Here is a 15,957-nt window from a genome sequence, read left to right as displayed (position 1 = left end):
CTATCAGATTGATCAATTCTAATAAAGAGAATATAAATTTCGCACAAGGTAAAGATAAAGAACTTTATATAGACGAGTAGAAATAAACCAATCCGTCGTAACAAAGGTTCACATAGGGTTTGTGACCCTAACTACAATAAAAAGTAAACTAGCCAAACATAATCATGGCTAAAAATCCAATATTCAATAAAAACATAAACCTGATAAATTAAACGAAGAAGAAGAAAAGAAACTTGATATTCAGATTCCTCTCGGAGCACCACCGTCGTCTCTCTCAGTAGAATAGGTCTGGATCCCTAATTCTGTCATAAGGATCCTATTTATATGCCTATTTTCCTTCTTCCAAAAATACCCCCAGAATAACACGGAGTAATTTTCTCGCAACCCGGCGCTAGTTGGCGCCGGTGTGGCACCACCTACCTGAATTCAGAAAAGTCGGAACCAAATTCAGAAAAGTCGGAACCGAATTCACGTAAAGTGGCGCCAGTTGGCACCACCTACATGAATTCTTGGCGCCACCTTGCACCAAACTTGGCGCCACTTCCTTGTATTCTTGGCGCTAGATGGCGTGGGAATTTTGCACCATTTTGGCGCCACTTGGCTCCATTTTGGCGCCAAATGGCGCCATGCTAATGGACCATTTTTCAATTCTTCACGAAACTGGCGCCGGGTGGCGCCAGTTGGCGCCACTTGCAAAACACCGCTGTGAAATCCGGAAACTGGCGCAGGTGTGCGCCAGTGTGGTGCCGGTTCGCGCCATGCTGCTGGAATTTGTAGTGTGCTACACCCGTCTGGAATTGCGTTAACAGGCTTTTATAATTTTTATTTCTTTTTTTCCTGTAAAAACACAATCAATAGGTGAGAAATATCATTTACATAAAAGAATCAAGATAATAAGTAAATATGTATTTAAATTGCTCTTTTATTACTTAATTATTATAATTTCCAGCTTGGAAAATCGCATTTGCCAGAGGCACATCAACACTCAATTAAATTCCGAGATTTAACATATCTAAAAGATAATGGATTTTGTTCCAGGTTTGTATATCCAGGAATCGCTAGCCGGGGAATCAGCTGAGTTAACTCGGAAGATCTTTGCTCGGGTTATGGGTAGATTATTTCACATAATGGTACTTCAGGTGGGTCCTACCATGATAGCATGATGATGTCTACCATCACCCACGTCCAGTGTAACCACCTAAATTAGGGGTATATATATAGAGGAGAGTATTCTAGGAACGAACACCTGGAATTAAAAAGAACCCATATTGATGTTCGTCGAGAACATTTGGCGCCGTCTGTGGGAAAGGTAAAATTATTCCCACGCATTTTCTTGGGTCATGGCAAGCAATAACCATGATGAGCGAGCGGTGGAGAATGAAGAGAACGAAGGGGTCGAGGACGATGAAGCAGTTGTTGTTTGGGCCCCACGTGATAAGCTTATCGGTGTTGGGATCGTTCATCACGTGGTATGTATTTAAAATGAACGGTGCGATAACGTTGTTCTGCTCCATCCCATTAACAACAACAACAACAAAAGAAAGAAAGAGTGTGTTGTGTAGAGTTGGAGAAGCTTTAATTCAGTTGGTGGAGGAGATAAGGAACAGGCAACATCCGGAAGGAGGAAGAGGGAGGCAACATTCAGAAGAGAGACTACCTGTGGGAAACATGCCACTAGGCAGGGACAGGTGGAGAGATTCTGTATCTCCCCTTCCTAGTTATATCCCATTGTCGCCTCCAGCCGAGACAGGAAATAGGAGGACAGAGGTTTGAAGAGGGCAAGTATCTCAGATATCAAGAAGCCTTCTAGAGCGGAAAAATTATCAAGGTGAAAGACGTGGATTAAATCGGGTGACAGAGGAAGAGGCTTATGAAGCAAATGCTCGGGAAGCCAGAAGAGATTGGCTGCATGAGGAAGAGGATGATGAGCAACCCCGTAGGGAGTCCTTGGAGGACAAGCAACGGCAGGAAAGTCGTCATTACTACGCTCGTCCTGAAGAGCGAGGGCGAGATCCGAGACGATATGAAGAAGTTAACGGAAGAAGGGCAGATGGAGGAAGACGATATATCTATTATAGAGGAGAGTTCCCGCGTGAGGAAGACGAGTACTATTACGCACCAGGAAACCGAGCTCAGAGAAGAGGGCGGCAACAAGTAGAGAATTATAGTCCTCGGGATTACGAAAGACAAATGATAAGACAAGAAGGACCCGGGTGGAATGAGCGACATGGGAGATTACCATAATAGACGCAACAGGGGATTCCTGTACCGCCTATTAATCAGGGGCCTTCAGGAACCCCTTTATCTTGGAGATTGAGGGTGGAGCCTATTCCGACTTGGTTCAAACAAACAGCCAACGGATATAAAGGCTTATGATGGGAGCTCGGATCCAAAGGAGTTTGTAACTGTTTTTCGAGCAGCAATGTCATTATGTGGAGAATCAGACTCATTGTTATGTCAGACATTTCCAGTTTTTCTGAGAAAACAGGCGTTAGAATGGTTTACGGTGTTGCCAGTGAACTCTGTGGACAGTTGGTCGGATTTGTCTCTCCGGTTTATACAGCAGTTTGCCCATTGCAGACCCCAGCCCAAGACCACACACAATTTATGTGGAGTAAGACAAAAGCCGAGAGAAAAAGTGAGAGAGTATTATGAAAGATTTCAAGCAGAAGCTAGGCAAGTGAAGGGGTTAGAGAATCAGACGTATTTGTTGTTATATACCACCGGGTTGCAGCCTGGCGGGTTGGCAGATTCGTTGGCAAAGAAAGGTCCGGCTACGAAAGAAGATTTGATGGAAAGGATTCGGAAGTACATTGATCTAGAAGAATTTAAATCTTCTCAAAGAAAAATTGAACAAGGTTTCAGAGAGGCTACATTTAGGGTTCCTGGCAGGCCTGCAGGGAGAGGACAGTTTGAAGAAAGGCAGCCTCGAGTAGTCGGAGAGAGATTTAGAGAAGCATACAGGAGGGAGTTTACACCATTAAATACGTCCAGAGCCCAGATATTAAAAGAAGTAATGACGACGGAAATGCGAAACGTTCCTAGGCCGCCACCGATTCGGTCAAGTTACGCACAAGCAGATAAGACAAAGTGGTGCGAGTTTCATCGAGGGTATGGACACCTTACAAATGAGTGCTTCAATTTGATGAATGTTATCGAGAGGCTGATTAAAGAAGGGAAGTTACAGAAGTATGTGAGAAGAGGAGAAGGAGAAGGGTGTAAGGAGGATAAGGATAGGCGACTAGATCGTAGTCACAGCCCGCCTGGAGGAAGGAATAAAGAGGCTAACGAAAACCAAAAAGTTCAAGCATCTCCGAGTCAGGTTCCAGTGGGGCATATTTGCACTATAGCCGGAGGACGAGCAAGAGGAGGAGAATCAGGTAATGCCCGAAAAAAGCATTTGAAGATGTGCATGGCTATTTCGGAGAAGCCGCGTTTTAAAGAGGAAAGAAGGAAGACGGGTAAACATGTAGTGTTTGAAGATCTAGAAGACGAAATATTAGATCTGGAGCATGATGATCCCTTGGTTATCTCAGGGTTGCTAGCAAATTACCAAGTGGATAGAATGTTGGTGGATCCGGGGAGCTCGGTGGACATTATATTCTGGGATGCGTTCCGAAGGATGGATTTAGACTGTGACCAGTTAGAACTATGGGGAGCTGATTTGTTAGCATTTACAGGAGATAAGATTAAGCCGTTAGGATACGTCCCGTTGAGGTTGACTCTGGGTAAGGCACCCACGCACAAAACAGTTACGTTGTCGTTTGCAGTGGTAGATTTGGGTTCAGCTTACAATATTATTTTGGGAAGACCATTTATGAAGAAGTTCAAGATCTTTTTGTCGATAGAACAATTGGCTATGAAGTTTATGGCTAAAGACGACAATGTGGCCACAGTAAGGGCGGATCAAGTGGTGGCTCAGAGTTGTTACAATATGAGTTTGTGAATGGGATAAGAGAGTAAAAAGGCAAAAATGATTGCAGAAGAAGAGGAAAACAAGAAAGAGGAGATACGAGCGGAAAAGGAGGGGAAGAAAGAAGAGCGAGTAATGGTGGTGGGATTGGATCCCCGAGCGGAAGATATACAGGATAGGCCGGAACCTGCCGGTGCAATGGAGGAAGTTCAATTAGGAAAGTCTTGCGAACAGTTTACTAAAGTGGGTTCGGAGTTAGAACCAGAGGTGGCTGCAAGTTTAAAAAGGCTATTGCAGGACAATGCAGATCTTTTTGCGTGGAAACCCTCTGATATGCCCGGAATGGATCCAACTTTGTCTTGTCATCGTTTAGCAATAATGCCCGGAGCCAAGCCGGTAGTTCAAAAGAAAATGAGGTTCTGTTCAGAAAGGAGGAGGGCGATAGAAGAAAAGACAAAGGAGTTATTAGAAGCGGGGTTTATCAGAGAAATAGAATATGCTACATGGTTAGCCAACCCGGTGTTGATTAAAAAGGCAGATGGGAGATGGAGGATGTGCATGGACTATACTGATTTGAATAAAGTTTGTCCTAAAGACCCATTTCCATTACCAAGCATTGATCAGTAGGTGGACAAGGCATTCGGGTATAAAGTATTGTCATTTATGGATGCATATTCCGGGTACAATTAGATACCTTTGTGGAAGGAAGATCAGGAGAAAATAACATTTATTACGGAGAACGCGGTGTATTGTTACAGTGTGATGCCGTTTGGGCTGAAGAATGCAGGAGCAACTTATATGAGAATGATGAACAAAGTGTTTAAAGAGCAAATGGGCAGAATGTTGGAGGTATATATGGATGATATGATTGTGAAGTCAGAGGATGCTAAGAAGCATTTGGAGGACCTAAACGAAGTTTTTGAGCAATTCAGGAAGCATAATATGAGTTTGAATCCGAGTAAGTGTGCTTTTGGAGTTCCAGCGGGCAAGTTTTTGGGTTTTCTTTTAACAGAGAGGGGAATTGAAGCCAATCCAGATAAATGTAGAGCAGTAATGGAGATGAAGAGCCCGGAGAATATTAGAGACGTATAGAAACTGAATGGGCGAGTAACAACATTATCCAGATTTTTGGCAAAATCTGCACATGTTTCATTGTCGTTATTCCAGTTGCTTAAGAAGGGTTGTGATTTTGTATGGTCGGAGGAGTGTGAAGCTGCGTTTCAGCACTTCAAGAATATTTTGGCATCACCACCAATTCTCAGCAAGCCAGAGCCAGGCGAGCTGTTGTTTCTATATTTGTCTGTTTCGCAGGAAGCTGTAAGTTTAGTACTCGTCCGAGAAGAAAGTGATGGAAGTCAGAAACTGGTATACTTCATAAGTAAAGTATTGCAAGGAGCAGAGGTAAGATACCAGCATGTGGAAAAAGTGGCATTTGCATTATTAATTACGGCGAGGAGGCTCCGTCAATATTTTCAATGCCATCAGATAATAGTCAGAACGAATTAGCCCATTAAACAGATGTTGCATAAGCCGGATCTCGCCAGTCGGATGGTGACATGGGCGGTGGAGTTAACCGAGTTCGGTATTAATTTTGAACCACGGAAGGCGATCAAGGCACAAGCGTTGGCAGATTTTGTGGTTGAGATGACCCATCCCGGAGGTGACCTGGAAGATAAATGGTGGAAGCTCTTCGTAGATGGGTCATCCAATAAACAGGGCAGTGGGGTAGGAATTATCGTTGAGAACCCGGAAGGGGTGGCGGTAGAGCACTCGTAGACGTTGGAATTTCCCACAAGCAACAATCAAGCAGAATATGAGGCAATGATTGCCGGGTTAATCTATGCAAAGGAGCTCGGAGTGGAGTGTTTGGTAGTATATAACGACTCACAGCTGGCGACTTCACAAGTAAGTGATTCATGAAAATTCTAATTCCTATGAGATTAAAGAGGTATAAACCCAAAACCGTATTAGCGGAGCCTATAAAAAGAGAGCAAAACTTTTTTGAGAAAAAGAGAGGAAGACATGGAGAGAAACAAATGAACTGAGATAAGAAAAGGAAGAAAACAATGTTCTTGGGATAGGTTGGAAAAAGGAAAACCAAAGCATTCTAAATCCTATTTTTTAGAATTATTTTGAATATGTTTGTAAATGTTTTGCCTTTGGGGTTAAAGGAGAAAGAATAAACGTATATAGCATATTTCATAATCTATTACACGCACACAATTTCAAAAATAATTAGCGTGCATTAAAAAAATATATAAAAGAGAAAAAGAAAGACTCAAACTCACAATAATGTTCATTAGTATCATTAGAAAGCAATCTCTCTCCAGCTCAAACCGTCCCTCCGCGTAGTAATACGTACGTTTCATTTCTATATTCATCCATAACCAATTTATCACCTCTCGCTTAAAAAGAAAAAAAAAAATGCTAGAATGTGCAGCCCATTTTATTTCTTCCAAAGTTTTATCAAAAAAACTATCCATAACATTAGATTGTTTCTTCAAAACAAACTAATCTAAACACATACATTATGTTTTTTTTCTTCTTTTTTTTAATGGATTTGAAAATTAATAACAAATAAATTGTTAATCCTTATTATGGAAGAGATAACAATATAATTCATGATAATAACATGTAAAAGTTGACATAGTTTTTTTTTTTTTTTTTTTGATAACAAGTTGACATAGTTTTAACTTATCTATAATGGCGTGAAAAATATTACTCCCGTCTTGTTGCTAAACCTACAACATATTATTAGGGTTTCAACAAAAGAAAATCATTAGAAAAACGCAATCTCAGCAAATAAAAAAAATGTTATTGATATAATTTTATAAGAGATTAACGTTTCTCTTGTGAAATGAGATAAAATTATCTCTTGCAATTTTAAAATAACATCTTTTTTGGGGTTTGGGAAAAACAATATAGGGTAAAGAGTAATAAAATCCTGCAATATATTAAAATTACAATAATACAATTTTCTCAACCACAAAATAACACCGTTTTGGGCTCACTAAAAATAAATTATCTTCATTAATTGAAGATACACTAAACCCTTTTAATATGGGAAAAGCATTTCTCCAATGACGGGAGATAAAGTTATCTTCAGTGAGCCCAAAATAATGTTGTTTTGGGTTGAAAAATTAAAAAATTAAAATAATAAAGACAAATATAACCCTAGAATAAATTAAAATTACAAAAATATATTTTTTTTAACACAAAATGACGTCGTATTGGGCTTACTGAAAATAAGATCTCATTGACCGGAGATACACTGAACCCTTTTAATATAGGAAAAGCATTTCTCCAGAACTGAAAATAAAATTATCTCCTGTTAGCACAAAATAACATAGTTTTAGAGTTGAAAAAATTAAAAATTAAAATGAAAAGACTAATAACCCTGAAATAAATTAGAATTACAAAAATATATTTTTCTCAACCTAAAACGACGTCGTTTTTGGCTCATTGAAGATAAGTTATCTGGAGATACACTAAATCCTTTCAATATAATTCACAAAAGTAAAATTTTTAGAATACCCTACATTTTTTTTTTCCTAAACTCTAAAAGGACGTCGTTTTGATATTACAAAAAATAATTTTATCTTTTGTTAAAGAAAAACTCTTTTCCTATTTTATAATAGGAAAAAGTGAGTGTCATTTTAAAAGATGTAAAATTGTGTCATTTTAAGTGAGAGAAAGAGATAGACGATGGGGGAGAGAGTGGACAAAAAATAAAAATAAAAGTGTGGGTCCCATCTTTTGTAAAAGTGAAATGACACAACTTGTATCATTTAAATGGACAAACATTTTTCTCTTTATAATATTAAATAAAACGCATAATTTTCTTAGCAACAAGATTTATTTATTTATTTTGGGAAAAAGAGAATTCTCCCGTTATAACTCAATGAATATCAAAGGAAAATCGATATCAAGACTATGTTCCCTATTTAGGGATACATTTAGGAGTTGAATTGTTCAAAAAGTTCAAAATATAATAATTTCAAAAACTTGATCCATTATGTTATTATATTAGCAATCCTTCATAAGATCCTATACCCAGATACCAAAATCCTTCTCAATTGAAATCAAAAGAGATAGAACTACAATTTATCAAGAAAAACTTGATTGCACTATTTATATTAGTAGTTGTTGTGTCTCGAAGACAGAGACATCTAGTCAAAGATTATGTTTTATGTTGGATTTACAGGATCTCTCAGATATTTATAAAATAGGTATCTTTGAGGTAACAGATCATTATGCACATAATAACAGTGTTGCCAAAGGGGTGGTGTGTGTGCACAGTGGCAATATAACAATAGATCGAGAAAGGATGTCCATACATGTAGACTTTACCTTTTATTTATAGGATTTACTTGTGGGTAGTGGGTTTCTGAGCCTTTGCAGGCTCTTCTGAGGGCCCATGACCAGATTCATAGTTATGGTATTAAGATTAGCATCCTTGATTGATGCTTTCCTTGATTTGTCTTAGTTTCTTCTTTCAATTGTCATTTTTTGGATCTTCTAAAATATGAGCCTCTTATACGGGTCAATGACAGTAATCTAGAATGGTGAAAAGGAAACCAATCACCTAGTTTCGTAATACTTATTATTTTTATATCACGAATCAACTCTCAAAATTTTAAAATTCTAGATAAATTAATTTTTATATTATATTTACAATATTCCCCTCACACAAAACCCTAAAAAAAATGTTTCCATGAATTCATCATTGATTCAATTGAAATTACCCGAACTAGACAAAAAGATCCTTTATAAAATTAGTTTTGCACGGAATGACCAACAATAGTTCATATTCTTCGATCATTTTCTAGACATCTACCCCAAAATTATAACCACATAGACTTAATGAATGCCTTGTACAATATGTTTTTACTATCAATCTTACTCTGATTCTTGGTTTATTTTTATTTTTTCGGAATACAACCTTGGTCTATTTGATTTAAAATAGGAATCTCTATGAAATTTCCAAAATGGAACTGTGACTATATGTTCAACAATTTGGTTCCTTCCTGATTTGCCATTTCTTCATATACGTTATCAACTCTGCTATAGATTACGAATTAATTTCATTTTGTGTACGTCTTATCTCTCTCAAAATATTTGTAACCTTTCTATTTGATGAACTCTGCTCAAGAGCTTTTCTTCATCTTTATCTTGTAATTTTTAATTATCGTTTATATTAAATAAATATTTATTAATCATTTCAACAAGTACTAACCAAAAGCAAGAGGATCACTAAAAGGGACAAATCTTTAGTATATCAGACGTACACAACTCGGTACATCTTTTATCCACATTTAAATTTTTTTTCAACATTTTAATTTTTTTTTTCCGTCACGTTGGAAAACTTTCTTCTTTCGAAAAAAAAAATATATCAAGTTGGGTACGTGTACCAAAAATTTATTCCACTGAAAGGGGCAGTTATTTCATGAAATCTGAAGTTGCTCTAAGCGAAGCAAAGCAAACATATCCTGTACTGTACATGCCACTGAAATTGAACTCCCAACTTTGATTGAGCCATAACAAGATGTGACGAATAAAATGATGGTTTCCTTAACTATGCTAATATCATTACAGAGAAGAACCAGAATCTCTCTCAACAATAAACTCATGTGTACCCTGCATTTTACGCCATTTTCAAATCAATAAACACACCCTTCATAATACCAGACACAACAAAGTTACAATTACAAACCTCGATATTTTGAGCAAACTGATGGCAGCGGAGACAAAGATATAGATGATAAAATTACAAACAATTACACCCTTCATAATACCAAATAATTACAATAAGCGGAGACAAAGAGCTCTGATGATAAAATAAAATAAAATTCACAGATCTGGAAGAAAGGGAGAGAAAAGATATAGATCTTGGCAAAGGAGACACAGATCTGGAAAAATAAAAGACTCAGAAAGAACGATGAAGAGAAAACTAAAATAAAATAAAATATGATGGCAGCGGAAGCTCCATTCATGGAGGATAAAAATGCTCTGATACCATATTAGAAGGTAAAAGAGAGTAAAGAGAAAATATTGATTTCATTGATTTGGTTGGTAAATTAATTTGTACAATGAGTGAGCTCTTATATAGAAGAGCATAAAAAAAAAAAGATCTAGAATATTATTAAAATACTAAACTACCCTTATACCTAATATCCAATAAACTCTGTTGTCCAATGTACAGAGCAATTCTCCTAACCTAGGCATATCAAGGTTGTTGTTAAAAAGTATATTGTTAAAGGGTAATATAAATATCATGTAACAGGAACCCAAAACTATTTTCCTGCACAAACAATGCAAACGTGGGACCCACCATTTTTCTTTTCTCTTTTTTTTTATCATTTTCTCTCTCTTCACTTTTGTTTCTGTAAGAAAATTAGATAGGGTCATGTGACATAATACTTCTGTAACCCATTGTTAAAAAGTAAATTTCGCTGTCAAAACCTTCACTTTGATTTTGACACCTATGGTGATACCAGATGGGGCATCGGATAGTTGTGTAAGAAACATTTCTCTAAGAAGCGCGGTCAATATTAAGCTTATATCCAACCACTTGGGAGAAAATTCATTATGTTTATTTAATGCTATAACTAGACTGCTGAATTTAAAAACTCATCATATTTAGCTGCTATAATATGTTGCACATAAGACAGAAATTTCACCAGCGATTGAACGAGTTTTAGGTATCCTCAAAATATATAATCCCTATTAAAGAAATATTATTAAAGTTATTTAAGCAAGCCTTAATATAATTAGTAGGAGATTAGTGCAGTTTTATTCTATTTTGAATTATTAGTCCATAAAAACAATTCACAAATTTTCTAGTACATTATATAGTTAATATCAGCCAAAGGACGTTATTCACAAATATTAAACAAATTACTTATTTCTGTTAATAAATATTCTTGGTTAAAAAAATTAAAAACTTAAATTACGGATAAAAGATTCCAAATTGTGTCAAAATATGGTAATAAGCAAACAGCACTTTCAAGATGAAAATTGTAATTTGAACCTTGAAATAAATAATGGTAATAACGTCTATCGTTTTAAAAGATACAAGTTTAAGTTGATTTCCACCAACTGGGGAGGGGTATAAGTAATTTGAACCTTGAAATAAATAATGAAAATTGTAATTTGAACCTTCGAATCGCACCAACACCATTTGGGGAGGGGCATAAGTACCGTAATCCTTGGACTCGCACCCGAACTCTGGATTAGTCCTATAGGCGGCTCAAAGAGTCGAACCCGTGGGGATACCAGGGGGTTCTGATTCGCCTCAAAGAGGTAATTAGGATCAGTTTCCAAAAAAAAAAAAGAATACAAGCTTATATCATTTTAGATCTTAACCGTCGATTTCCGTCCATCAATAATTATAATCTATTGGGTTAAACTTAATGGGCGAAATAATTATTCAAAGAACCTCTTTACAATAATCAATGGCAACCGTACCTACAAAACTAATCACATAATAATATCTGCGAAAATACAATGATCAAAGACACACAATAAATAAATAAAAATGTGAATAGGCTTTAGCTGCAAATGGTGTTATGTCATGTAATCGGTCATACAGACATACACATGCTACTTAAATTTCAAAAGCTGTGTCCTAACACTTATGTGGCACCGATACAGATACGGGACACGTGATACGACACGACACGATACTCCGACACGTTAATTCTAAAAAATGTTAAATTTCGACACGTTACGACATGTTTTGATATTAAATAATATTTTTAATTTATTTAGTGTATATTATATTGAATATTTAATAATTTAATAAAAAAATGAAGTTAAACTTATAATACTCATCAATTTTGTAAAGAAACATAAATATCCCAAATATTTATATTAAACTCAATAAAATGATAATCGTAATCCAACGAGTTGGAACTAAAAACGCAACGCAACACAACCTTTGAACCATTTTTTGAGTTTCTACAACGCGTGTTGGAGTGTCCAAAGGTCTCTGCCCTTCCATCCCTTGGATAGATCGAGAAGGGGGGGGGGGGGGGCAGAGCTTTTGGTTAGAGTGTCAGAGTGTCGGACACAATACTTCAGAATTTTTGAAGTGTCGATGCTTCATAGCCTAACATCCCCTCCTCCCCAAAATAAAATAAATAAATAAACAGACTTTGAAAGTAAACGAAATACTGAAGTATAAAAGCGCAAAATACAACCCGTTAGGTAATTCAAGCCCAAGAAGTAAACCGGGAATTAAGATCATAGTATCTTCGTGTAACTTCTACAAAAATATCTTGGGCCAGTCAATCATAAAAATATTAAATAACATAATTTGTGTCATTTTATTTTCATAAAAAAATAAAATTCACATCTCCATTTTTTTATCAACTCTCTCTCTCTTTCATGATTTATTTATTTCTCTTACTTAAAATGACACAACTTAATATCCTTTAAAATTATACATATTTTTCCCAAAGTATAATCAAATAAAAGAAATTAAAAGTATAATATAATAAGAGAAATATTGCTACCAATGGGCATATGTAGCCCAATGCGACTCAGTTTCCCATATGAGGAGAATCAAAGTGTAAAACCCAATCCCTTTTTCTCCTCCCCTTGTTGAGCTTTAGTAACTGTAACTAGGGTTGGCAAAACGGGCTAACCCGACTCGACCTGTGTTCAGCCCGAAAAAAACGAGCCGGGTTAGGATTGGCTCGGAAAAAAAAAAACGGGCCAGAAAACCCAACCCAACCCGACCCGAGCCGGGTTACGGTTGGCTCGCGAGTTGGCTCAAAAATAAGCTCGCAGGTTGGCTCGGAAAAAAGCTCGCTGGTTGGCTCGGAAAAAGCTCGCAGGTTAGCTCAAAATATTGCCAGCGGGTTGGCTCGCGGGTCTCAAAAAATAATGGTTTCTGTGGAGCTAAGTTTCCTGCAAATACCAAATACAATCTTCAATAAAGCTAAATAGAATCAAATACATAGTTGGTTGTCACAGTTGGGTGTAGGCATGTAACCATTCACATATCAATCTCTCTATCTGTTCTGCACAATTCTATGCGTTTAAACTTTTAAACTTTAAACTTTAAACAGCCAAGCAAATCCAAAAATTAAAAGTTACAAGACCCAAGGATTATGAAATTATGAAAATGAATAGATCTGTCACCAACCAACGACATACACTATTTCACAAAGTTATACATATATGCATTCTATTCTACTATAGCCATGTACACAATTTCAAAATCAACATCAACCAGAGAGAGCACTCATAAGTATATAAATCCAAATTAAGCTATGAATCTAAACATGAGTTCAGAGACAAAATCGAATATCTTTCAAATAAAATAATAGCATACAATATATTTAATTGACAAATGATTATGGTCGACAAATCTCTAGAAGTGAATGTTTTACTGAATAAACAATTGTATTATAGCATGAATGGATCTTAAGGTTCAGCCATACACATAAATCCACAGTTTTGACATTTTCATCTGGTTACTTTCATTAAATGAATTTTATCTTCTTATTCTTTTTCTCAAACTTAAGATCATACACTCCAGAATAATGGTTCTACAAACTCAGATAGCATGAGTACAACCAAAAGGGTAAAAACACATAAATCCTCACTCACGATTCAAATCATACCAAAAAACAAAACCAAAATATAAAGAAAAAAAAGATGAAGACGAGCGAAGACCAGCGTTTACCGGGCACTCTGAGTCTCTGGCTACTGGCAGCGAAGACGAGCGAAGAAAAAAGAGAGGGGGAATCGGAGAAATTGTGAGTGACGATGAACGAAAGTGAGAAGTGACGATGAAAGAAAGTAAGAAGTGAGATACGGCTAGGGCAGTTTTTGATATTACTATTTTTAATTAAAAAAAAAAACTCAACCCGCGAGCTGGCCCGTTTGACCCACGAGCTGGCTCGTTTGAGTTCTGGTTGACTCGGGTCGAGTTGACAACTTATTTATGCTAACCCAACCCGATTCATTTGTGGCGGGTTACGAGTCAACCCGATGGATTGGCTCGTTTTTGCCACCCCTAACTGTAACACCCTTTAAAACTCAGTAGAGATAATCACATTAATTCTTAAATACTTTAAATAAAAGTATAAAAATTATAAAAGAACATGAGAAATTATAAAAAATAGCAGTTATAATAGAAGACAAATAACAGAACACCCTTAAAAGTAATTATACATCAGATAAACTTAAGTAGTACATTTGTTTCAGATGACTAAAACTATTTCACATCAGTGGCAATAGCATGCAGGCCATCTAATTAATCAGGCCTAATTCCTACTCTTATTTATTTGTTACAATAAGTAGAAACGTCATTTTGGCCTCAATATATTGAATCGAAACGTTTCCACACTGTTATGGCTAATGTGAAACAATAAATAGGAACATCATCATCTGCGCCCTAACAGGGTGAAAACGTTTCGATGACTGAATATACCAGGACTTAGAGTTAGATGATATTCCTACTTATTGTAACAAATAAATAAAAATAAGATTTAAACCTGATTAACAAATATATATATTTATTGATTCACTTTGAATGATTATGATTTCTTTTTTTTCTCTCTTCCTTTATCATCGTTGATTCATCTTTGTACGTTTAAGATTTAGGGCCCGTCTGAATGAGCTTTTTCTTTCTTTAAAAGTACTTCTCATTTTTTGTTCGTTTGGATATCTGCTTTTAAAAAAAAAATAGAAGTTACGAAAAAAAAACCAAAAACCTACTTTTTTCAGAAGCTAAAAATTTTAACTTCTAAAAAAAGCAAAAGTCAAAAGCCAAATATTTTTTTTAAAATTAAATATTTTTATTAAAGTATAAATAGCTTTAACTTTTATAAAAAGTACTTCTGAAATAAGAAAGAGATAAAAGTTACTTTTTTTAGAAGCCCAAACATATAGGCTCTTAATGATCAGAGATAAAATTATTTTAAGCAGCTTGAGAAACGATAAGCCCATATATAAGAACAATATTTCTCAAGTTGCTTTAGATATATTTATCTCCGGCTAGCCCAAAACTACATCGTTTTGTTTATTTATTTCCTTATATTTATTGATTCACCTTTGAATGGTTATGATTTCTTTTTTCTCTCTCTTCTTTTATCATTGTTGATCCATCTTTGTACGATTATGATTTAGTGGTCGAAGATAAAGTTATCTCAAGCAGCTTGAGAAACGATAAACCCTATATATTAATGGGATAGAATATTGTGACACCCAGTCAATCTCACCGTTAGATTGCTTATGTTGATCCAACGGTTATATTTATTTCCATCTTTGTATGGTCATGATTTCCCAAATTTAATATTTTATATTTATTTCTACCTTTGTATGGTTATGATTTCCCATATTTAATGCTTTCACTTTAAATTTGAAAAATCATGACCATACAAAGATGGAAATAAATATAACCGTTGGATCAACATAAGCGATCTAACGGTGAGATTGACTGGGTGTAACATAACTTGGGTGTCACAATATCCTATCCCTATATATATATATATAGACAGGATCCTTTGACACCGGTGTCAAAAAAAAAGTTTGACACCTCATCTGAGAGCCGTTAGATTAAAAAAAATCAACGATTCTGATTTGTAAGCATGTGATACCATTGATTTTTTTTAATCTAACGGCTCTCAAATGAGGTGTCAAACTTTTTCTTTGACACCGGTGTCAAAGGATCCTGCCTCATATATATATATATATATATATATATATATATATATAAAACATGAGATAGGATCCTTTGACACCGGTGTCAAATTTCAATTTTGACACCTCATGGGAGAGCCGTTAGATCAAAAAAGATCAATGGTGTCACATGCTTGCTAATCAGAGTCGTTGATCTTTTTTGATCTAATGGCTCTCAGATGAGGTGTCAAAATTGAAATTTGACACCGGTGTCAAAGGATCCTACCTCATAAAACATTGTCAGCGATTAATAAAAACTGATATATATCTATGAGGCAGGATCCTTTGACACTGGTGTCAAAGGAAAAGTTTGACACCTCATCTGAGAGCCGTTAGATTAAAAAAAATCA

The 15,957-nt window shown here is 35.9% G+C and overlaps 1 protein-coding gene across 1 annotated transcript; it reads left to right on the top strand.

Moving 5' to 3' along the window:
* Positions 1-2,422: 2,422 nt before the first annotated feature.
* Positions 2,423-3,946, top strand: LOC133297289 (uncharacterized). Its single transcript, XM_061496402.1, has one exon. It carries the CDS (start codon positions 2,423-2,425, stop codon positions 3,944-3,946), a length of 1,524 nt encoding a protein of 507 aa, XP_061352386.1.
* Positions 3,947-15,957: the final 12,011 nt, after the last annotated feature.

This window comes from Gastrolobium bilobum, unplaced genomic scaffold (assembly GCF_033153095.1).
Source record: "Gastrolobium bilobum isolate Gb01-03AN ecotype WA unplaced genomic scaffold, APGP_CSIRO_Gbil_v1 utg107494, whole genome shotgun sequence".
NCBI lineage: Eukaryota > Viridiplantae > Streptophyta > Magnoliopsida > Fabales > Fabaceae > Gastrolobium > Gastrolobium bilobum.
Note: the sequence above shows the minus strand (reverse complement) of the source record. Positions and strands in the feature narration are given on the sequence as shown.